Genomic DNA, 24,591 nt, shown 5'->3' with positions numbered 1-24,591 from the left:
GATAAGTCAGACTGTTCACCTTCCCTTCTTTCCAAGCCACTTTCCAACATGAACCAAGCTGGGAGCTTTAATCTCTTCTCAAGCACAAGCCATTCCTTCATCCTCGCTGGCCTCTTGTTTATATTTTATTTTAACTATAACCTTTCGTTTATGCACTAAGATGAGGTGACCAGAGTTGACGTGTACTGCCTTTGACTAAACTAAGTATTTTCATGGAACTTCCTGGTTAACAGAGAATTGCAAGGTTTTTTGAGCATTTGATTTTTCCATACTGATTAGGAAATTACCTCAGTATTTGGTAGCATATTCTCCTTTTCTCAGGGTACAGGAATGTAAGCACCCCAGTTAGGATGGCCTGACTCTTTTTTTTTTAACTTGTAACAGCAATTTTTCATTCTTTTCTCCTTATTACCACAGGAGACAATGGCATCTTCAATGTCTGAGAGAAGAAAACCCTAATGATGGGCAAACAGACATGAAAAAGGGAAGGAACACATACAACACTGCTTAGTGCAGTACAAAATTTCACTTTTTTAATGGATCCTTCCCTCATGTATCCGACATAAAATTCTGCCATCAATTTTCCAAATAATTTACATATTTCCCCAGGCATATAGGACATTTACAGATTCTCACACTCCATGCTGCAGAAATTCCTAGTGTCAAAGATTGTAGGACAGACTGTGATCTAGATAAGCAGGGAATTTGTGTATGTGATTTACATTAAAAGCTACACAAATAATCCATCTTCCCATGGGGGGGAAAGAATGTACTTAGCAGAATGATAAAATATTTTCATACTAACGTTATGGGAGGAGACAGTTCTTTAAGTGGTGATTCTGACCCCATAGTTTACAAGAAAACATTCTCTGAGTTACTGTCACTGTTAAAATGAAGCTGTCCGTGGAGTCAGAAACTGAACTCTGTTTTTCAAATGCTGTCAGAGCCAGATCAGTGGCTTTGGGGTCAACACCCCTTCCAGTCCCTGACGTTTTTCTGCATTATCTTTGCACTGAGGCAGCACGGACAATTCCTGGTCAGGGTTAAGGGGGCACGGGTGACACCACTCAGGATCATCGACACTGTGGGGCTGGAGCTGTCAGGGCAGCCCTGACGGCTTCCACCACCCCACACCAAGATCAGGGAATTGTTAGGGTTGGAAGGGATCTCTGGAGATCACCCAGTCCAACCTCCTTCCAAGGGAGGGTCATGCGGAGCATAGACACCGCTGGACTATGTTTGGAACTCCACACCCTCTCTGGATTATTGGGGTGTCCTGCGCAGGGCTATAGGTTGCACTCTATGATACTTCTGCGTCCCTTCCAACTCAGGTTCGCGGATAATTATGTGATTTTATGACTATGGCGGCGCCGCCTCAGCGCTGAGGGCGGCCCCGCCGCGGGGCGGGTCCTGCTGCGTCATCGGCGCGCGCGGCGGGAGCCCCGCGATGCGGGCCCGGCTGCTGCGCGCCTGCCGCGAGGGCGTGAGGGCGGCGGGGCCGCCATGGCGGGTCCTGTTCTTCGGCACCGACCGCTTCGCCGTGACCACCCTGCGAGCCCTGCGGGCCGCCGGGTACCGCCCGGGCACGGGGGAGAGGGCTCTGAGGGGAGACAGGGAGGGGAGGGAGGGGCAGAGGGGACACGGGAAACGGGGACGTGAGGGAGGAGCCTGAGGTGGGAGATGGATCCTGAGGGGCGCGGAGCCTGAGGGGACACGCCAGGGGCTGGGGAGGGTGAGAGACGGGTGGGCACCGAGGGATGGGAGATTAGGGCTGGTGATGAGGCTCAGAGGTTATTGAGGGATGAGGTGGAGTCGCGCGGGAGGGACCGTGGGTTGGACAGGGAGGATGGCAGAGAAGGGAGGGGGAGGGAGCCTGAGCGTGGGACAGGGACCGGAATAATGGAGTGAGGGAATTGGCACAGGGGCACAGCGAGGGGTGGAGGTGACCCAGCCCTCGCCTCAGTCTGCCTGCACGACGCCTTCAACACCTTGTTCCACCCCAGGGAGCCCAGCGAGGACTCGCTCGTGTCCCGGCTGGAGGTGGTGACCCTGCCCTCCCGCCTGGCCCGGGACCTGCCCGTCAGGCGCTGTGCCAGGGAGCTCCAGCTGCCCGTGCACGAGTGGCCGCACACGGGACCCGCGGGGCATTTCGATGTGGGTGTGGTGGCATCTTTTGGACGTCTTCTAAGCGAGGAGCTCATTCTGCAGTTCCCATAGTAAGTGTGTGGACAGGACATCTGTCACTGCTTCGTTAGTGAAGCTGCACTCTCGTTTTGAGGCAGCATCTGTGACTTGCAGTAGGTGAGGTCAGCTTCCCTGGGTTCATATGCTTAGCCTGAGCCTTATTGCTGTCATGGTGAAATTCAGTGTTCTTTGACACATGGGTGTAAATTTATGTAAATATTCAGCAGAACATTTGCTATTATTCCTCACATCTCTTTCTGTGTTTGCTGAGAAACTGAAGTTTATATAGTGTGAATTTTCCTTCAGGTGCATATTTAAGCCAGTAACACATGAGAACATATGAGCAGATAGTAGTTCACTGTAATATACATTGCACTCCACCTACGTATGTTTCAGGTACCATTCCTGTTCTAACCTGTGAATATTTCATTCCAGTGGGGTGCTGAATGTCCATCCCAGCTGTCTCCCACGATGGCGTGGTCCTGCACCCATAGTCCACACAGTGCTTCATGGTGATCAGGTGACTGGGGTGACAATTATGGAAATAAGACCAAAAAGGTGGGTTTGGTGTCCTTTGCAGACAACTCACTGTTGCTGTTGCCTCTCAGGGCTTTAAATAATCACCACTGAAGTAATCATTTAACTCATTCTACATAACCACAGGTTTTTCTAATGTATGTAATTAAGGTTTTAAACACTTAAAAATGTTCATCTAGCTATATGACATTTGCCATGATTACAGTGTTTTCATAAGTGTGCAATTTGCACTTCAGGCCTGTTCTCTAATTCTTAGCATTATCACAGGGAACAGACAGCAGTCACACAGCTTTATCAATAGGCTTGGTAAGACAGGACAGAAAATATCTGGTTTTTAGATTTCAAAGTCCCCTGTAACATCCTGTAAGTGGACAGAAGACAAGAAATTACTTGTCTAGGCATGAGGAAGATTATATGTTTTATTTTCAGCCCAAGCTCTAGCTTAAAAGGCTTGTGAAAATACATTATTTGGTTACCTTTTCTTTCTGAGATGCTTGTCTAATAATAGATCTCAGGAAAGTGTGGAGCAAGTTTCATCTTAAGTATTTCAGATTGTTTCTTCTTAGATCTCATGTTCTGAACTGTAAATTGTGTGTTCATATCAGTCTCAGCTTGCTGAGGAAAATCTTGCTGCCGAGATTGGTATTCTCTTCCTCGTGTTGTCTTGTGAACCAAACATTTAATAATGTGAAATGACATCTGAAAAATAGTTTTAGAGGGGATAAAAAAGGATAATTATCAACTAATGTATTGGATGCAGAGTTTTGAGCTGCTAATTAAGCTTCAGCTTCTCCAGTAAGGTTGTGTGTTTTCTACCTTGCAGGTTTGATGTAGGTCCAATTATTAAGCAAGAAGAGGTCACTGTTCCTCCCCGCTGCACAGCACAGGAGCTGGAAGGGATGTTGGCAAAGATGGGGGCAAACATGGTAAAGTCCTGCCAGCTGTGTCACTTCTGACTGGTACTTTTGCTTTTAATGTGTGCAAACAGAATTCTTACTAATCTTGTTCTGAGCTGGCTTCAAGTTGAGGAGGAGGATGATGTGAAACTTGGTGTTTGTGAGCACTTTGCTGTGAGGAGAGCTCAGTGGTCCGTGGTCAGGCGTCAGTGTCAGTCCTCTGTGTTGCTGTTGTGTTTCTATTCAGTGAAGAACCCAAATGCTGTCTGTGGAACCAGTGCAGGTTCTGTCATTTAAATTAATATCTGCTTTTTTATTTGCATAGTCAGCTTTTGTTCTCTTCTGGAATTAATATCAGAGAAGAGATCATCCATAAAAAAATTGCGTTTTTTCGTTGTGATTCAGTGGGAAGAGTGTCTTTACTGTCTCTGTGTCAAGGATACACATTTTCTGAATATACTGAGCCAATTTTCTAAAAGCTCACAGGACAGTTTCACTGTTAAAAGATTAAGTTTTATTTTGTTTATTATTGATTAAACTTAGCTTGACTAATACTCTGTACAAAATTTAATTTTGCAGCTGTTAGCAGTTTTGAAGAACTTGCCCGAAAGTTTAAAAAATAAAAAAGAGCAGCCAAAAGAAGGAGTAACATTTGGTAGGTACACATTGTTTTTAATGTGACTTGTTCATTTTTTCCTTGATCAGCAGGAAAATTGAAGTTTTCTGCTGTGCTGGGTTGTATTTTTTTTAGGTTCATTTCTCAGTATGCTCTCTTCACTGCCTTCACTGGCTTAAAAATGTCATACAGGAGAAAAATGCTTCAGAATTCTTGAGACTTACTGCATTAATTTTTTTTTCCAGTTACTTGTACAATATCAAAATCACTATTGATGTCACAAGATCTGAGTTTGTTATTCTTCATTGTTGTAATGCAGACAGAAGGGTTTGAACTGTACTTATAAGCATGATATAAGTTTGCAGTGCAATGGGTAAATAAAGAGAACAACTGAGAATAAAAAATAATCCAAATTGAGGTGTTTACAAAATATTTTCTCCAGTTTTTGCCTGAGCTGCGTTGGCTGGATGGTAGATCCACTATTGGTCAGGAAAAACTGAGGTTTAAAATAGGATAAAGTAGTACAGCTGTTTGCTAAAAGATACAAAGCAAATTAAGAAGTCTTCTAATTTCTGTTTTCCCCACAGCTCCTAAAATCTCTATAGCGAAGAGTTGTATAAAATGGGAAGAGCAAAGAGCTGCACAAATAATTCAGCTGCATCGTGCAATAGGGAGTATGGTGAGACTGGATTTTTTGCAGCCCTTTTCTGTCCTATGGCATGGCTGAGTTTAGTGTAGATATTTTAACTAATCACTATACCTCAATTTTAGTTATTTTGGCCTGTTTTTGAAAGTCCTGGTAGCTTGTTATTAGAAGTGAAATTAATGTGCAGGAGAATTTTCATGGACTTGATCCCAAGTGTGAAATCAGCTCAAAAATTTTACATTGTTTCCTTAGCTCTGAGATTTTCCCTGATGTATTTGAGGAGGTTTGGAATGCTGCAGTGAGAGCTCTGCATGGCAGTAAACAGTGCAGACAGCCACAGTGAAGAGCTGTTGTAGCTCATTGCTTAACTTATTTCTGCATAGGCTAATGGTTTGAGTTGAGGTGGGGTAAGGAAAACTGAGTCTGATAAGGAAAATCTCCTATCTAGACATACAGCTAAATTTTCCCTTAATGTTATTACCACAGGTATTTTGCCTGAGGAAAAAATAGCCTGGAAATGTGAAAACATTCTGAATGTGTAATTTGTTTCTGTTTCCAGTTTCCTTTGCAGACACTCTGGAAGGGTACTGCCATTAAACTCCTGGATTTTGTTGAAGTGGATAACATCCCTGGTTTTTCTGGTATTTACTCTTAAATTATTAAAATTTTAAAACCATTTTCTTTAAGAATCTGAGTGCCATGTGGGCCAAGGTGTGTGACTGATCAGGGCTTAGTGAGTGTTCATGGATCAGATATGGAGTAGTGCCAGAGAATGACTGTTCTGATTGTTTCTGTTCATTTGGTTATAATAAAACACAGAATACAATAAAATATTTTTCAGCAAAATAGTGACTCAAGATGGTTATCAAGCTTCAAAGGAACAGAAGTGGTTCAAATATTTTCTGTACTTTTTGGCATAAAAATGCAGGATGATCTTTCTTTGCTTTTAGATCAAATACAAAATGACTGTGAAGTTGTTCCTGGTTCAGTGTTGTTCCATAAAATGTCCCAAACATTGATAGCTCGCTGCAAGGTAGGCTTTCCCTATTTGTTTTATATTCACTGCCCTAAAGATGAGGTTTTTGGTTTTTAGTATTTGTGTGGTGCATAACTTGTGTCTTAATTATCCATTGTTAGTCTCTGTACTAGTTTAGGTCAGCACCAGATGTTTTATTTGATACCTTAAACTTTTAATTTCCATGAACAGGCTTTGCACATTTGCAAGCAAGAATTGGACTTGTTAGGTCCAATTGAATTGGACTGTTAACACTGAATAAAATGTATTCTGTGAGCCAGCCTATGGGAGCTAAAGATAGCTTTAAACATGGAAGAAGCTTACTGCTTTTTTTGTTTGTTTTTGTTTTTAGGAAGGCTGGGTTGGAATCAAAACAGTTGTTTTAAAGAAGAAGCTTACAGCAGTTGACTTCTACAATGGATATATGCACTCTTGGTTCCAGCAGAATCCAAGAACAGTTCATGGGGAATGCAGATTTCAAACACTCAAACTTAGCACGGCAAAAAAGACTCTGAAAGAGAGGGGAATATTGGCACAGGATATAAAGCAATAAATGTATTTTTTAATGTCTGTAAGTTAATATAAAATATTTCAAAGCCCAACTATAACATTCAACTTATTTAGGGTATTTCTTCCCACAGTGTGTTTGATCTTATTGTTATCTACATGTTTTCATGGTGGGTTCCTGAAGATACTACTTCTCTTTTCCCGTTAAGCAAGAGAATCTCCATGAGTGCTGGAGATATTGAATAAATCCCTGTTTCCACTGTTGAGAAATAAATTTATTTTTATACAGTATTTTCAGGGTTTTTTTTTGAGGACTTCGGTATAATTTTCTTCAGGTGTAAGTTTTGGACAATTACTTTAATCTGGAAATACTAAAATCCAGTGAGCTTTTTTAATGCTCACTGGGACTTAGACTGTAGTTTGATATTCTTGTGGATCCTAAAATTCACTTTGTATCCCTGCATTGAGGTGAATAACTTAGCTGGGAACATAAGAGAATCTTTCCCTGTTCATCACAATTTTCTTCCCTCCCCTTTCTGTTTTCATATCCTGAGATACATCCTATTTAATATTTTTGTGCCCTCCATCCAGAAAATTTATGTTCTGCTATTTCACTTTCTGGTGGGAGAGGTTTTTACCTGATGAGGAGTTAATCTAATCCAAGATTTTCCTCAATCTGTCTTTGCTTAATGGCATATACAAGGAGTATTTCATGTCAAGAACCCCAAAACTTGTGATTCTTATACTTTCTTGTCTTAGAAGAGGTAATATAGCACTGAGCATAACAGCAGAGCAAAGACTGGCTGTATCTTAGGAGCTGTTCTAATATTTGCTAACTTTTTCCTGCTTTTTCTGAGTTCTACTGAAGTAAAAGCAAAAAGTCTAGAAAAATGTCATATCACAAGGATTAAAATGTTTCTGAAGAAGCATCTGTTAAAACAGCTGCTGCTGTAATTTTCTTCTACTGCCATTAGATCATCAATTAATTGCCTCTGACAGGTTTTCCAAAACACATGGTCCTCCAAGAAATCCAAGCCTATGAATCAGAGTCAAAAACTGAAAACAACAGCAAGGTGGAAGTCAGGCTCCTGTAGAGAATTCCTGTTGTTCCTGACCGCAGACTCTGCAGTTTGTGCTGCAGAAATTCTAAACCTGGCAAGTTTGCTTCCAAGAAAATTACGTATTTTTGTGTTTTGCTCCCTGCTACCTTTTGCAAGTGCAAGTTGTGGAGTCACTTTGTTTTTATTCTGTTCAGATCAGTCTGGAAATGTTAGTAATTGCATTATGCCTCTAGAAGGGTGGGTGGGTCACTGAGTTTTCTATGGGTTTGTGGGGATAGTGGGTGGTTTGGAGAATTTTCTGGGGCTTGCTAGCTCACTGTATGGCAAAACCCCACCACCACAATTTAGAGATAATTTTAAGCACTAATGATTAAGAGTTTTGGACTTAAGTGTTACTTAACTGGGACTCAACAATTTCAGTGTTTCAGGATCCAACTTTTCAGATGTTTCAGCTCCTTAGGCACTGGAAAATTTTGTTCATTGTAACCTGAACAAAATGAACAGCGAGGCATGACTCCCACAGAAAGAATACAGTGACAAAAGTTCAGGCAGAATAGTCCAGGTTAAAGTCTTTTAGATAACCAAAGTGTTAAATCAATAGCTGCTTTCTGGCAGTGACACGAGGAAAATTCTTTTAACTCCTTTGTGCATCTCTCATCCTCAGTTTTAGGTCACGTCTGGTGTGAGACCTATTGCTGGCAGACAATAATCTGGCTCTCACTAAAGCATAAAGCAACAAGAAGAGTTGGCCTGTGTTTTGGGAAGTTTGAGGTGGCATGTGCCCAGAATCCCTGTAGATGGAGCTCACTGCATCCCTTTTGGATGAAAACCAAGGACAGCTGGACAGAAGATGGTGAAAATCTGGTACAGAATGCCTTCAGTTAGTTGTTTAATAGTGAATAATGTCTAAACCATATTTCAGCCAGGATCCCATGTACTTGTAATTTAATCTTTTGATCTGTGCAGAGTTTGCTATAATGCTTCTTTTGCTTTCTATGTGAGAGGTTATAAAAGATAAGGCCATTCTGAGTTGTTTAATAGCTAATGTCCTAGCTCTGAATATACACAACTTTACCCAAGTCATTTTATGGAGCAAAAGAAGGTAAGATTAATTTATTTTTTTATGGAGGAAGTCTTCGGCATGCTATTATTGGCATGGTAGAGAAATTTTAAATGGAACTGGTGTTCCCCAGGCAGCTGTTAGCCAAAATGTCTCTTTGGAAACTTTGCTTTCACCTGGCTCTGCAGGGATTTAACTCAGTAAGTAATGAAAATCTGATTATTTTTGCAGAACAGACAGAACAAAAATAGGGCATTCACTGATGAGGTGTGGAATAGCATGTCAGGGTTGACTCTGGAACACAGACACAGTGATTCGATTCCCGGTACCACTGATGGGGTTGAGTACAGCTACCCTGGCTATTGGAATGGGATCTTAGGAAAATAAAACAGCTGTCCTCCTCTCAGAGGAGAGAGGGAAAGCAACAGTGGTATTGACAGACCCAATGTCCACTATGGCTCAGTTTAACATCACTGGGACCAAATTACTGGCAGAACTGCAAAATATTTGGGCACCAAAAGGGCTCTGGTGTTGGATAGGGATGATTTCATCATGGATTTCAAATAAATGTTAGTAGAGGGAGTGATATTTCCTAGGATGCTGGTGACTCACGGTTAGATGCATCTGTTTCATGTTCCGCAACCTTACTACTCCCCCTGCTTCCTAGGAAACCTCTTTATTCCTGTTTTCTGAATACATTACAAATAAATAAAAAGTATAAGTGACTAATCAGAGAAGTACTTGAGCCTTTTTATAAAGTTGTTTGCAAAATCCCCCAATAATTTGCTGGTTGAGGCCCGACAAGAATCTCTCTCCTTTTGTTTATCCTATCTGCTAGTGTCCTGATGGCTTCTGGGAAGCAATAGTTTCCTTCAAAAACAGGAGGGATAGGTCACTGGATTTATCTCTGGATTGGAAACTAAGTGACCTTAATGGGAGATGCTTTGCCATTAGCCACAAACCTGCTGATGTTGAGGAGCCAGGTCTTCTTCAGCCTGTTCCTCAAGGTTGGTGGTCCAAAGGCTAAGGCCAAGGGAGGAGCTGAGTCCCAGCCTTGCTGCATTCCTCCAGCTGATGCTCTCTCATATGTGGGAGTGTGCATTTGGTTGCATGCTGCAGGAAGGACACAGCCATACACTGACCATAAACACAAGCTGGAGGAGTCAGAACTGACACTGAACTGTAGCATAAAATTTGTGTGAGTAGCAGATGCCAGGACCCTGCAGTAGCTTTGCTCCTATATAAACTTTTCTTAATGTATTTGGGATGGTGGCTCATCAGTAACAGTGAAGTGTTAGCACTGAGTGGTGGTTATGTCATGGTTGTTTTCTGTTGGTAGTGCTTAAGCACCCGTGATGGAAACCTCTGTCTTGCTCTGTGTCCAGCACAGTCTGCCAGAAGCCTCCTGGGAGAGCTCAGGGACTCAGTGAGTGCACAGATTAGTTTGTTCCTCCAAGTCAGTGCTAAGCTGCAGAGGGGGACAGTTTGGGGAAACTTGGAGAGCTTCTGGCTGTTCCAGGCTGTAGGGCTGTGACTATTTCAGTGCTGTTAAACACACTTTTCTCCCCAGAAGGAAAAGCCCTGTAGTCTGCTGTGTTTGACTGGCAAGCCCACATGCAGCACAGGGATCAGATCCTCAGCCTGCTTTCATCCATTTATCTCCTGGGTTTGTCTGTAGAAGCCATTTGTGTTACTTCACTTTCAAAGTGATGAAACAAAGTTTGGGATTTGGCTGTCTGTCTGCAGAGGAGGAGGGGAGCAGAGGGAAGAGACGTTTCCCTGCACAAGCCAAGAGCTCTGTGGGAAGGTCCAAGCTAATGCTCCCCACTGGCTGCCTTGGCTCCAGCTCCTGCCAAGCCCTTGCAGCAGACTAGACACAAAAGAAAACACACTGAGTCTAAATTCATTGGTATGAAGAGGATGTGCCAGAGTATTCCACAGCTCTTCCTTTTTTACTTTTCTTTGATAACTGTCAATTTGCATAAAAAGGTGAATTATTAAGGGTTTTTTTTAACCTGTTAAAGCATAATTCAGCCTGTCCTGTGTTGGACCTGAGAACAAGCTTGCTAAACACTGTCGGAAGATTCCTGATGCCCTTGATGGGAGTGGGTATGGCAGCATAGGCCTAGAACTGGCTTCATATCCATAGGAGGGGATTAGGTAGGAATGGGAAATCCATGTTGGAGCATATGTTTGAATTCCAGTTTGCATCCAATTGCACTGCCCACCTTTTTATGATCTCTCTTGGTGGGAGTTTTGGTGTCAGAGACTTGCTGGTTTGTCTGCACCCCAAAATTTATTGCCAGTGTTTGTCTGTAAACACAAGGTGTCTTCCATGCTGTGAGGTCCTTGATTCCACTCTAGGAAGGGTAGGGGTGGAAAGGACAATTTAATAGGTCACTTGGAGAGGGATCACTGACCCCTTCTGTGGCCAGCTGTACCTTCAGCTAAGAGCAGCTTCTTCCCAGCTCCTTATGCTCACTGCTGCTGAGTGTGGAGGGAAGCCCATCTTCTCCCTATCTGCATCCAGCACTGCTCTATATTGCCTGGTTTCCTGTCATCCTTAAAGCACAAATTCCCAGCCTTCCTTTCCCTCTATCTTGTGCCACTCCTTAATTCATCCCTGCCCAGACCTGCTGCTCTGATTCTCCCAGAACCATTGCTGACTCTCCACTTGTTAAGCTGGGGAGAGATTCCTTGACTGCAGCATGCCATGGGCAAACCCTGGAGCTGCAGGAGAGCCAGGCATGCACAAAACCCCTCACACATATCCAGGATCCGTCTCATAAAGCTGTGACCTGTTTGTGAACAGAAAGATGAAATCCTGCAGGTTATTCTTTGCTCAGCTCTACATGTGGTTTATTTACTTGGGCATTTCAAACACAAAAGTGACACACATTGTCAAAGTTACAAAATTACTTTTTTTATTAACCTAGCCTATCAAAGAGCAGAGATTTTCTTGTCAAACAATGCAAGAAGCAAGAGAAAACTTATCTGTATCTATGTGGAGCCTACAAATCCAAATGGCTTCGCTGTGCTATTGAGCATGTGAGTTCTTAGACATGCAGCTGCCAGTAGTTTAGCTTGAATACAGTCATTCTAAAACAAGCTAGAAATAAATAAAATACTTACATTTCAAGTACGAAACCTTGCAGTTGAATTCAGTATGAGGAAATCAGTTTATTCCTTTTCATGTTACCAACTACTGTACAGGTACTTGGGCTGGCAAAGTCTGCAGATGCAGAACAGAAGAACGTTTTATGTACATGACTTAATTGAATCATATGTTTAGTCTTCTCTTTAGGCTATCATGTGAAGCTGTTTAATGTCAGGCAGAAAGAAGATTTTTATGGATGCATTTAATAAGACACAAACTCACTACCTCTGCTGGCCCCCAATTCTCGCCTTACGTCTTTTCTTGTTGGTGGGGGAAAAAAAATGGCACCTTAATTATGTCTCATAAATAATGACACCTACCAGCCTTCAATTACGTTATTTAGCAGGTTGATGTTACTTTCAAATCATATTTAATTGAACATGAGTGACTTTACCAATGCTCCTATACAGCTCTAGTAGGTGGGACGTTGACCCATCATCGGGATCCTGGCTTGGTTTTTACGGCGGCTTGCCGGTGGCCTCTGGTACACAGGGCTTTGCCCTGGCAGAACCAGGATGGACTGCTGGCCCGAGTCCCTCGGAGACTGCTGGCTCCAGTCCCTCGGAGACTGCCGGCCCAAGTCCCGTGGAGACTGCCAGCCCAAGTCCCCCAAAGACTGCTGGCCTGAGTCCCTTGGAGACTGCCGGCCCGGGTCCCTCGGAGACTGCCGGCCTGGGTCCCTCGGAGACTGCCAGCCTGAGTCCCTTGGAGACTGCTGGCCCAAGTTCCTCTGAGACTGGAAGATGCTTTGCTCTGTCGTGCTCCTCTCTGAACAGGTGAAAGTCAACCCAATGCCGACATCGCTCTTCATGATTCTGGATGTGCCATCAGATGTGCCATCAAAACACCTGCCCAGGGCGATTTCCTTGGCGATCCTCGGGTCTTGATCTGTGACTGTGTAGATGCCATAGTTGTGTCCCAGCGGGTCAAGAGGTGCCAGCATTGTGTACTCGCTGGTGTCGTTGTTGGTGGCCATGGGGAGGTGGTTCACCAGGTACTCGTGGAGCATGCTGTTGACGCTCACTCGGCGGCAGTTGCCTTGTGGGATCACTTTGACGAGCGTGCGGTCCACGCGGTCCTGGTCGAAGAGCATTCCGCTGCACTTGAACTCCAGGCAGGCTGCCGACACGTCCCGCTGCTGGGGGTCGCGGATGCTGCGCACATCCCGGATGCCGTACAGCTGGCCGATGGTGCGTGGGTGTGTCCCACCCATGTTACGAGATCTTACATTCACTTCTTGGGGTCCGTTTATTTTTACTTTAATGTAGCAGGCTCTAAATTCCATGGGCTTGGGCCACCATGCCAGGTAGTCATCAGTCCAGCTCATGAGGTCATCTTCATTGAAGGGAACAGTATTGAAGTCATACCGGTCTCCTTCTATCCTATAAAACCTGAAGTGAGCAGCACTGTGTGGAGCTTCCTCGCATTCACTGAGGTTTTCATAGGCATAAATAGGGCCATTGTTCTCTTCTGGGGAATTAGGGCTTGGCTTGGCCATGTTAATGCTGAATGCTGTTTTCTTGATGTTGGGGTCCTCATGGTCTGTCCTCCTGTAGTTAAGCTTGTTGAGGTATGGCTGTGGGACCCCAATAGCAGCAGGGTTGAGTTTGGGAGCAGAGGGCACAGCTTCGAGCTCTTCACCCCCCAGGCTTGCCAAGATGTAAGCTCCGTAGGCTTCGGGGTTTTGCTCATCGCAGAAGGCAGGCACACAGGCGCCATTGGGACCAGTGACTACGCTGTCGAAACGGCCCCATGCTCTGGGGTTGGAGGAGAACCCTGGTTCTGGCTCCAAGTTTATAATAGAAATCACAACCCCTTGGATCTGCTCGCTTTGCAGAAATCGCTCACTTCTGTAGGCTCGTACTTTGACGTAGCACCGTCTGCTCTCAGGGACATCCAGGTTAAAAAGACGCCTCTCTTTGATCTCCATGTTCCCAACCAAAAAGGTTCTCTCCTCCCTTTTGCGCCGTGTGCTTTTCTCAAGGTTGAAGTCCCCTTCTTCCTCCCATAACCCTGTCTCTGGGTTCAGGGACCAAAGCTTCATCTCTTGCACATGCTCTGGCATCTTGACCTGAGCAGCATCCAAATGAACCTTCACCTTTTCTGCATTGAGGGACTCAGTGCCCCGTTCGTCTGTGAAGTCCACAGAAAACATGCCGTACGTGCGGAGCGGAAATACGTCTCCTTCCTCATCTACAAAGTTCAGGTCACTTTGTGTCACAGGGGCTGTAGAGACGTTTCTTGGGTCCAGAAATGTCACACTGGCTTTCACTTTGCCACTGTAGACCTCTCCATTTTTCTTATAAAATGCGTTGGGAGGAATTTCTAATTCAGCAATTGGATCATCTTCTTCCATTTCCCCTAAAGAAATCACATTGGTTTCGGTGGATTCCAGTGTAACAGGGGCTTTCTTTCTCAGTAGCTTGATCTCATGAAATACAGCACCTCCATTTTCCTTGAAGGGCAGAACTTTTGTTGTGTTCACAAACTTCTGCAGCCGGTCCACAAAAGTTAGAACCAGTCTCTCCATATCTGCTGGGACGTGGATGGAGAAGGTTCCCTTGTAGCCAGTCATACTCACTCTCTTGTTCCCCATGTAGATGTGGCCAAACCTCAGTGGCTCACCATTATCTGCTGCTGTGGCTCGGCCTCGAACCATTATTTTGGTCTCGGTGCATATTTTGCAACCACATTCAACGATGACTTTAGTGGGGAGCGTGTAGCCATCGCAGGAGATGTCCCTGGTTTCCATCTTGGATACCCCACAGCAGTAGGAGACATTGTCCTTACACCTAAGTCCCTTATCCAGTTTACCCACACAGGTCTTTGCTGGGCACTTGCCCACGTCGTAATAGAAGGAGTTTGTTGCTTTTTGGAAGCAATCGTGAGGAAGTCGGATGAGGTGGCTTTGGGGTTGGGAGTCACAGGCTGCCTCTTGTCTTCCTGTTGAATAGGATTTCTTAATGAGCAGCATGAAATAATTGTACAGTTATCACTATGTTGTCTGAAACCTCAGAGCTAAACATTTCTTCTAAAAGCAGTGAGGTTTTTGCAGGATTTTGGTGAACTGGTTAACTCATTTCAGTGAAGCAAGTAGCTCAACTTTAGCTGTAGGACCCTGATTAAGAGCTGTTTGCAGAATCCTCCCTGCTCCTGCTTATCAACTTTCGTTATCCTCAGCTATATGCTCTGCTGCTGCCTGGCTTTTTGACTATGGCAAGACTAGAATATATCCCAAGACTTTAAAAACAACCCTAAACAAGCAGAAATGTTCCCATGTCAGGCAGCAAGTACAATGAGAAATCTCCTGACAGGAGCAGGTTCAGGTTGATAGGCCACCTGCAAGCCAGAGCTCTGGTTTGTAGGGAGCGTCTGGTTCATAACCAGCTCACTAAAGCTTGTCTGCAAACAGATGAATGACATAAACCTTAAGAATTTTTCCTGTGGCTTTTCTTTACCAGATGTATAACAGTTTCTGGTTCCTGCACACCAACACCTCCCCAGCTGCTTGGAGAACACCAGGCACATTTTCTCTTACCTATGACAGCCAACTTGGCAACTTGGGACTTTGCTGACCCCCCGGCACTGCTGGCCTTGCAGAAATACTCTCCTGACTGTTCTCTCTTCAGGTTCTTCAGAATCAGGTTGTTTTTATATTTGTACAATGAGGGATCCAGCAGTGAGCCATTGTGGTACCTGCCAGGAACAGTTAAGGGACAGAGACTGACCATCTGGCTGGAGCACAGCAATGGCCTAATCCTGCATCCTACTATGTGGATTTTGCCAGATTTCCTGCCTCAGTTTCCCTGAGGTTTTAGTTCGGCTAGGTGGCATCACCTAAAAATTTTCCCCCTACTTTTGGCAGTACTGTGATTGCTGGACAGCCGGCAGGGAGGCAGAGCTGCCAGTTGTGTCTGATGAGGTTTTTAAACTCTTTGTGTATTTTTCCAGTGAATCCCTCAGCAGATGAAATTGCTGTGCCATCTTAAGGAAGAGGATCACTTGCAGCCATCAGTTCTCAGTGCATTTAACTGTTTTATAACTAAACCCCCAATTTATGGAGATTGTAAGGAGATAAAACTGGCATCCATGGGATAGCTAAGACTTCTGGCAGATCAAATTCAAGCTTCTTACCAGAGGTAGCGGTCGGGAGCTGGGCTCCCTCGGGCGTCGCAGCAGAGTGACACACTCTGTCCCACTCTCCTGGCTTTGTCCTCAGGGCTCCTGAAAACATAGGGTTTGCCTGCAGGAGAAGGAAAATGCCATCTCATTACTCTTCCTCTCATAAAACCACAGTTTATTTCTGGTGCCTGTGTAAAGCTTCCTGCCTCCCCCCTCTTTGGGGCTACCTGATCGGTGCAGCTGCACTTGGATCGCCAGGTTTCTCCGGTTGCTCTCGGGCACGGTGACAGTCGCTGTTGCATATTTGGCTTTCTTTATTTTAAGGGTGTTTTTGCCATCAGGACAAATCCCTGGGATCCTAAACATGCCTCTGTTATCAGCTGTTGTCAACAGCTTGAGTTTCTTGGCTTGCAGGTAGACCCGGGCATCGGCAGCAGGTGACCCATCCTCGAGAGACACCTTCCCATGCAGCGTGGCATCCTCACACATGCAAGTGTCACAGTCAGCGTTGACATGGCCCATGGGGCAGGTGATGTTGCAGGCTGGAGGAGAAGCAGACAGGTCAAAAAATAGCCCCAAGTCCCCACAACACTCACAGCATGTTCTTGCATCTGCTTTTCATTTAGATGCAATAAGGCAAGTACTGCATAAGGAGTAAATTGTATCCAAAACATATTTTTCCTGATTACCCACAGCTGTGCATTAGAAAGGCAGGGACGATGTCATTTTGAACCTGACAATTAGTAGAAAGCAGCCACGTGGATATAATTACAGCTAGGAACTGTTATTTACCTTCCCCAAAGGGCTGAATTTCAGGGGAATTTGAATCCAGATCAGCATGTGAGCTCTTAGCTCAACCCTGGCAAGATTACAAATTCAATGTCATAAACTTTCTAGGTTTCTGTTACCAGTGTATGCTTAGAAGTTGTGATTTTGGTCTATCCCAAAAGCTGTCTTCCCTTATTCAATGGTATCCTGGCTTGGGCAGAATGTGGGATAATTGCCAAGTGAGCATTACCCAATAGGTTTAACATTTGGGCTCACAAGTATTATACTAGTCTCATTTACTTATAGTGATTAATCCTAAACAATAATCTGTTTTTTCTCAAGGCTCAGGTCATTACTTTTACAATTACAGAGCATCCCTGTACAGGAACTATCTGATATTTCAAAGATGAAAATAAATGTAAGAAATCAGGGAAAACCTGAAACAACTTTTCTGCACAAAACGTATTTTCAGAATTTTTTCAGAATTATTTGGTTAAAAGGAGATTATAAGAATAATATAATTAATTACAAGCCTCTTCAGCAGGGACTATGGCAAGTTGATATTCCTGAATAATTTCTTTCCTGGAGGTTTTATGGAGACAGCTGTCTGCAGTCACTGACTCTACCTTGAGTGCTGCTGTTATAAAAAGATTAATGGGATTTTTTTCTATATCCCCAACATATTGTGAATCTCTGTTATCTTTCTGTTTGGCTATAAAGTCACCCTGCTCTGCTCTTTGCACTGTCCAGCCCTGCTTGGAAATCACTAAATTCTGTCAGAGGAGAGAAAGATGGTAGTATGACAGCAAAGGGAGTTCAGCACCTGGGCAGTGGTGAGACCACGACATCCTCCCCTGCCCATGAGTGAGTTTAGAGGAGCACCTGAGCAAACATGTCCAATGCAGAGCCGCCCTTCCTCAGTTGCTTCATTACAGTGCACGCCCCAGAGAGGCTCAGCCAGGCAGGATCTGGTGCGCTTCTGCACCCCGGTTTGGCCACACTTGGCTGAGCACTCGCTCCATTTCGACCATGGAGACAAAAACCTTTTTGAATCTTGCAGCAGTGGACCTTGAATAACATCAGTGGTGTGTTACTGAGAGGCACATTACACATAGAGCTGCCCAAAAACGGGCAGTTGGCTTTTAGCAGCTTCTACAGAGCTCAGACTATACATTTGGATATTACATACCACATGGATTAAACAAACTCAGAGCATGTTCAGGGAGCTGGGAATTAAATAATGAGAAGGCATCTGAAGGCTTCTGGCTTAATTCCCCACAGGCTTCCAAATTCAGGATGATTAAGATAAACCCAGGGGAAGCAAAGTGCAGGCAGCTCATGCTTAGTGTTGAATAACTTTGGCTTAAGGAAATCAAACACACATTCTCATTTAAATGTTGTTTGGGGGACAGCACTTGTCTGTTTCAAATGTGGTTAAATGTTTAAATAGAAGGTTAAATGATTAAATAGTTACCAAAAAAGGATAAAATTGTTGGTATGATCATGTTGAATGTCTTTAACCAAATTTCAACATATGTTTTCTATAGGGGCAATGTGTCCTATTGTGAGCACCACTTTTACTGAGTGCAAACCAGAAGCTTAAGATGCTACCGAGCAGGCTGAACATGTCAGGAGGCAGCTGATTGGTAAAACAGAAAATTTGCAAAACACATTGGGAGTTTAATATGAGGTTATATTTTTAAAGGAATTTCTTTAAACAGGCTACTAGATGTTATTAATTTAAGCTAATTTGAATGGATGAGATCCACTCCAAGTCTGTGGTTTGGGCTTTTTTAAAAATGACAGTGTTCTAATAATGTTTATGAGGATGCACTAGTGACTAAAGTTTCTAAAAATGCAGTTTCTTGGAGACATGTGCTATGTCATCTCCCATACCTATTCTTCCACACAGTTTGTAATAGAGCAGGTTGATTTGTTTCCTAGAAAGGCAGACAGGCACAGGGCTGGACTGTTCAAATTGTGAATGGGTGTTTGAAAACAATCCTGGCTTATAATAGCAGGTGGGTGGAAAAGACCCTTTAAATGAGAGCAGATATGGGAGCGTCATGTCTGGGAGTACTTAAATGGGCAGGGTTTTAATCTGTTGGCACATCAGCATCTCTGTCTAGTTCAGCATCCCAAGTAGTGGGATCCACGACTTATTTAGCAATTTGAGGCATGCAGGAGGAGGTGGGCTGGGGACGAGATCACATCCTGTGGATGAATGCCTATTTGTGCTTGCCCCAAGCAAAAACTGAATGTGCAACAGATTAAAGCGGGATCTCAGCAAGATCCTAAGCTTGTTTGGGATCAGCTGCTTTAATCTGCAGGGCTGCTGATGATAGGAAATGAGCAGGGGAATCCCGGGCATTATCTAAGTAGTGTTTTGACAGCAGAAAAAGCAGAACATGGAGGATGAGGGAGAAGCTGAGGGATGGAGCATTGGTGGGGATGTGGGAAGGGACAGGGCTGGCCCGTGGCACCAGCCAGCAGGAACGTACTGCGTCTGACGTAGGTGAAGGTGGGGTCTCCCCGGCGAGAGCTGCTCCTCGTACCTGTGGGCAGAGGGGAGATTCAGGCAGGGTTTCCCAGCCAGGGAGCCAGCCCCAGTATCACTGCCTTGTGCCATCCACTTCCAGGGGAAAACTATTTTGCCAGTGGGCTTCAAAAAAATACCTCTCAGCAAGTGGAAGGGGCCTCTCAGTGTTCATAGTTTTGGTGCTTTGATTCTTCCCAGTGGCTAAGAGAGCTGCTGGGAGTTAGGCAAAAGGTTGGGAAAATCCCCAAATCCTTCAGCATGACCAGCATGGCCAGCCCTTTAAATTTCAGCCTGCTGAAATTTAAATTCTTAGCTCTGGACAGTAAAGATGAGAGGTTGAGGCATCTCCCAGGGATTAATGAGCAGAGTGGGCTCTGCAGGTTAATTAATTCCCCACAGGCTTTAATTCTGACGGAATGGTGTCACAAACCGCCCAGGGTGTGGGGAGAGGCTGGGCAGGGTAGGGGCAGGTCAGAGCATGTCCTGGCCCATCCCTGGGCTCCTCTCACCCTCCCAGCCTGCGCGTGCCTCCCGCAGGAGCTGGGGCTGTGGTCACACGTTGACCTTCCCTTTTCCAGGAGAGGAGCCAACAGCATGTGTCAGTGATAGCCAAAAGCCTACAGGAGGTCGTGGATGATTAACATTTATTCCATTGCCTAAATCATAGAATCATAGAATGATTCTAACCCTAAATGTCGTCTTCTACTCAAATAATACTGGCTAGTTGTAAATTGTTGGGAAAATTGTCCAGTGCGGAAAATCCACCCAAGGTGGGAATTAACTTACTCTCCAAGCTGAGCATTACCAGCGGGCTGAAGGTTCTCTGTCCTATCTGGATCCTGCTGAGGGCTGGTTTCAGAATCCTTTGTCCTAAGGGTCAATAAATGAAAGAATAAATTAGATTCAAGGAATTGGACATCCTTAGGCTCAATATTACAGCTTTCCCATTGGACTGTGGCTGGTTAGAGCTCTTGTAGGATGCAGTGCAGGAGATACCAAGACAGGGACATAATGGATGTCCCACAGCATCACTGCAGCTCAGATATGATACAAATTTTCTATTTCCCTTATCACCCAGAAAAACTTTTTTGTACTTCCTGTGTTGGAGCAGCTCAGATCAACTAATCTTTTTATAGCTGGAGAGATAAAATATGTCCCTCCTGTCCGCATGCAAAAAAAAATTAATCCAAAGTGGATAATGTTGGTTGTTTTTATGGGACAAGGGCTGGTTTCTGAACTTGCTGGCCACCTGCATGCCTGAGGTGAGGGGAGCTGATGGCCATGGCTGGTTCCTGGGGCGCTTGCTGGGAATTGGGAAGCTAAGCCCCAGCACCAGCTCTCCCCTGTGCCCAGCTCTGCCCCTGTGCTCCTCTGGGTGCAGACTGGACACTATGGGATCTCAGAGACAGCAGGCAGGGGTGATCCTAGCATGATCAGTGGTACGGGGAGCTCATCCCTGGCCAACCAGAGGCTCACTGAGTTGCAGACAGGCTTTGCTCAAACCCTGGGGCTGGATGGGAGCCAGTCCTTGTGTGGAAGTTGTCTGGCCGGGCAAACGCCGCAGTGACCCAGGGCAGCGCCCGGCATCGATGTCGGGCTGCGGCTGCTGCCTCAGCGGCTGCCAGCAGACGTGCCTGCACTGGCGTGGGCAGGGGACAGAGCAGTGGCCAGAATGGAAACGTTTAACCTTCACCTAAAACAGACGTGGCTCCCCAGAGGAGGAGGAGGATCCAGCCTTTCATGGCGACCATCCTGTCTCCAGAGGTGACCAGGGGATTCCTGGAGTTTCCGCAGCCGTCCCACGCTTTCCCCACTCCTGCAGAGACAAGCCCAACTGTGTCAAACTGCTGCTTTTTGGGAGCTTCTCCCAGGCTGAACCACCCCAAAACGTGCCACAGGGGCACTTATACCCTCTGTTCACCCACCCCCAGCAGCTCTTCATTTACCTCCCCAGTGGGGAGAAGCAGGGGCTCCACATCTGTGCTTGCATCCCCCCTGCTTCTCACCATCACATCTGAGCCCAAATCTATTTTGCAGAGCACTGCTTTGTAACAGCATCTCCTTAACATGCCTAGGAACAGCTTAAATACTTCTGCAGGGATCTCTCACTGCCCATGCAGCTCTGGAGGCCCCCCAGCACCCAGATCTGCTCCCCACAGGAGCAGGGACAACCCCATGCCTCCATCCCTCTGCCTGCAAACTGGGCATAGTGTGAGGATAGCATCTTATCCCAGTACATCCCAGAGTGTGAGGAGAGGGAAGGCTCCTGAGCACCTCTGAAAGCAGAAAAACCCATGCACAAGCCAAATCTTTTCTGCAAATGTAGCAAGAAGCTCAATATTTTCCTTTTCCCACAGGCACAGATGTGGGACAGGCTTTGTGTCACTCTTCACCAGCTCAGCCACTTCAGATTTTGTTTTCAGTGAGTCCCTTTGCCCTAGAGCATCAGGTATTTGGGTATTTAATTTCTGAAAGTACCTGTGAAGCTGGTGTTATCCCTAGTGACACCAGCTGGAATTCCAGGTGCTTTATTTTATGCACCTAAAATTAATGAACTGGGAGGAGGGGAAAATATTGTCCCAGCCGTTTGGTGCCTCAGTTTACCCATAAAATGGGGCTGACAAAGAGCAGTCACTGGTGAGAACACTTATTTGTAAGTGGTACTAACCATCCCCTCTGGGACCAGGGAATGTGGGACTAGGAAATACTTTGATTATGGCTCAGCAAATCCCAGTCAAGCAAAAATAACAAGCAACACATGAGCGGTGTTTTGTGGGCTTACGGTGGGGTCGTGAACTCGCAGCCAGACAATAACCAGGAAAAAATTAATCCTGTTTCCCACTTGGCAACTATTTTTGGAGCTGACTGTAACTTGTTCAGCACTGGGTTTGGGATTGGGATACATTCCTCTGTACCCAGACACACAATGCTGTAAAAGGGGGGTTCAAGCGGCCGGGGTTTGGCGGAGGGAGGGTTTGAGCTGTGTCCCCTGTCTGGCTGTGCAAGCCAGTGTGGGACACGGCCGCGGGAGAAGAAACAGCCCCACGTGAGCAGAGCCCCCAGAGCCCCGCTCCAGCTGTCCCGTAACCCTTCCCCAAGCCCGTTAGCTGGGATGAGGAAGGGAGAAGCGGGACGCAGGGAACTGCATCCCCATCCATGTTTTTCAGCCTCTGTGCCGTCATCTGCCCAGTAATTAATTTCCACCTCACCTTCAATCACAGCTACTCTTAATTACGTCTCCTTAACACAAAAGAATTCTATAACCACTATCTGCCATAGAAGGGAAAACAGCAGGATTGGGTTTTTTTTTCTCTTACCTAAAAAGCCATAAAAACCCCACTTAAGGAGAGTCCCGTCTTCTCGCCACAGAGCCGCCAGCCGAGCTGAGATCCGCGGGCGAGACGAGGGCTTGTTAGCTGCGTGTGCAGGGATTTGCAGCCGGCTGGGAAGAAGAGAGAGCTGCGGCTTCCCGACACGTCCCCTGCGCCGAGCGGAGCCGGGCTGTGTGCGAGCCGCCCGCCGCCGAGGCAGCGAGGGCGCTTATATAGCCCGGCGTGCGGCTCAGGGGATGGCAGCGAGCCACCGGCCGCGAGCACAAACAGATCGGACGCGCGAGGAAACCGCAGCCTGAATAATCCCTTAATAAGGTGATGGTAAACACAAACCTGTGGCGGTGCCACGGCGTGGCGGCTGCTGCTGGTGGTGGGACAGGGCACCGTGTGGGTACCACGTCCTGGTGTGGGCACCGCATCCCAGCACAGCACCGTCACTGTTAGGGGTTCACCCGGGGTCTGGATCTGAAATAGATGCTGCTGAGTGTTGAAAGGGGAGATACAGTGAACAGACAATGAGTTTTGGGGATGATTTTTGGCTTTACCTGGTCTGGGACAAACGGGGTGCCCACCCAGCAGTGGGCATATGGATTTGCCCCATTTTGCAGGTGTGGACTCAGCTGGGCACCATTCCCTGCACTGCCTGCCCACCTCTGCCCCTGTGCTAGCTCTGGCAGGGATCAGATGAGGATGCTGTGGGGATGTGAGGATGTGGGACAAAGCCAGTGGGATTGGTTTGAACACCCAGGGTAGCACAGAGCTGCAGAGGCAGGACCATCCTTGTAAATGAATGTGACTGCATCTCAAGCCATGGGGAGATCTAGCAATGACCCCTAACCAGAGTTTCCTGCTTGCCCCAGTCTGGCTTCAGCCTTCCAGGCTTTTCCTCCCTCTGCAGCCACATTTTTCTCATGTAACTTGTAGCAAGTGTCTGTGGACACAGGGCTCCTGGGTGTTGACAAAGCACGTGGCCTTGTGCAAGTGACTGCCACCCATGCATGCAGCCCTGGAGCCACTGGACTGCAGATGGTTGTGCAGGAATGTGGTGTGAAAGCATGGGCTGTATGTGTCAGGAGCAACCCCCAAAAGATGGGCATGGGTGTTGGGGCAGCCAGTGGGGGTCAGTGGTGTCCCAAGCTGCCTCCTAGTAATCCTTGTGAGCCCTGCTGCCAGAGGGAGTGGTGCAGGAGGAACACAGATCAAGATGTCACATAAAAAATAATCAGCGGTGACCTACACCAGCTCCTGTTTATGTTTACAAGGGAAAAGGAAAAAACACCTGAGGTGTGCCAAAAATGGCAGAATGTTTATATGGTGGACAGAGAGTGCCCAGTGAGCTGGAAGCTCCAGACCTCTGACATAAACATGAAGATCATCTGTGTTTCTCCTCTGTGATGAGGACAAGATGTGGGAAAGGTGCTGAGGCAGAGAGCAAGGAATTCATCTTCCCCAGATGGAACCCACCTCCCACCATGGCTGACCCACACTAAGCCCAGCACCAATGCCTTGGCAAGACATCTCCAGTCCCACCAGCTGCTTGCCTATACCCTGGCATCAATTTTTATGGGTCGCAGTGCTGAGTAAGGAAATGTGCTGTTCTGCAAAAGGAATAAACTGTTATTCCTTACATTAGGGAAATGGGATGATAGCTCTAACCCAGTCCTGATGCAGGCATTTCTGCAGGGGATTTTGCAGCCTGCTCAGCATGGCTGTTTTCTCTCTAGCATGTCTCTTTCAAGACAAGCTCTGGAGACATGTGTGTGGATTTAGGAGCAGGTCTGGAACCTGTGAGTCCATGCAAACCCCAAGTCTCTAGAACAGTTCATTTGTACAGTCTCTCTTGGCTTGACCATCCCTTGCTGCAGCTCTGACACATGGCTGACTTTGGAGGGGACAGCATGAGAAGAGCCCCAGATGTTCCCAGTGCCGAGCACCACTGGCTCTGGGAGAGGCTTTCCATCTGCCTGGAGGTGAACAATGGCCCAAGGCATGGGGTGGAGAGGGTCTGCCCCATGCCTGGGGTGGTCTGCAGGGCTGTAGTACCTGTGGCCAGTGACAGGGATGCATCCCTGACCAAACTGCTCCTGTCTTTCTGCCCATCACCAGTGGCTTCAGCTGCCTAAGGCTGCTCCTTCCCATCAGATAACAGAT

General features: G+C 46.1%; 2 protein-coding genes across 3 annotated transcripts; one reads left to right on the top strand and one right to left on the bottom strand.

The window, feature by feature from the left end:
- Positions 1-1,447: 1,447 nt before the first annotated feature.
- Positions 1,448-6,692, top strand: MTFMT (mitochondrial methionyl-tRNA formyltransferase). The gene is made up of 9 exons (XM_059482403.1): positions 1,448-1,572; positions 2,004-2,216; positions 2,620-2,742; positions 3,545-3,647; positions 4,197-4,272; positions 4,821-4,912; positions 5,439-5,520; positions 5,830-5,912; positions 6,247-6,692. The coding sequence occupies exons 1-9, from the start codon at positions 1,448-1,450 to the stop codon at positions 6,445-6,447; spliced, it is 1,098 nt and encodes a 365-aa protein (XP_059338386.1). The 3' UTR covers positions 6,448-6,692.
- A 4,728-nt stretch (positions 6,693-11,420) lies between these two features.
- On the bottom strand, positions 11,421-22,614 carry CILP (cartilage intermediate layer protein). 2 transcript variants are annotated; one of them, XM_059482463.1, is made up of 10 exons: positions 22,426-22,614; positions 20,802-20,924; positions 19,895-19,978; positions 19,071-19,124; positions 17,452-17,637; positions 16,029-16,343; positions 15,814-15,922; positions 15,218-15,375; positions 12,074-14,622; positions 11,421-11,754 (listed from the first exon to the last, which is right to left on the bottom strand). In XM_059482463.1, exons 2-9 carry the CDS (start codon positions 20,857-20,859, stop codon positions 12,092-12,094), a joined length of 3,495 nt encoding a protein of 1,164 aa, XP_059338446.1. In that variant the 5' UTR covers positions 20,860-20,924; positions 22,426-22,614; the 3' UTR covers positions 11,421-11,754; positions 12,074-12,091. The 2 variants fall into 2 exon arrangements, with proteins under 2 accessions (XP_059338446.1, XP_059338444.1); XM_059482461.1 differs by having other exon boundaries at positions 11,421-14,622.
- Between the last annotated feature and the right edge of the window lie 1,977 nt (positions 22,615-24,591).

Source organism: Ammospiza nelsoni, chromosome 14 (assembly GCF_027579445.1).
Source record: "Ammospiza nelsoni isolate bAmmNel1 chromosome 14, bAmmNel1.pri, whole genome shotgun sequence".
Classification (NCBI taxonomy): Eukaryota; Metazoa; Chordata; class Aves; order Passeriformes; family Passerellidae; genus Ammospiza; species Ammospiza nelsoni.
This window is presented reverse-complemented; position numbering and strand designations above follow the sequence as displayed.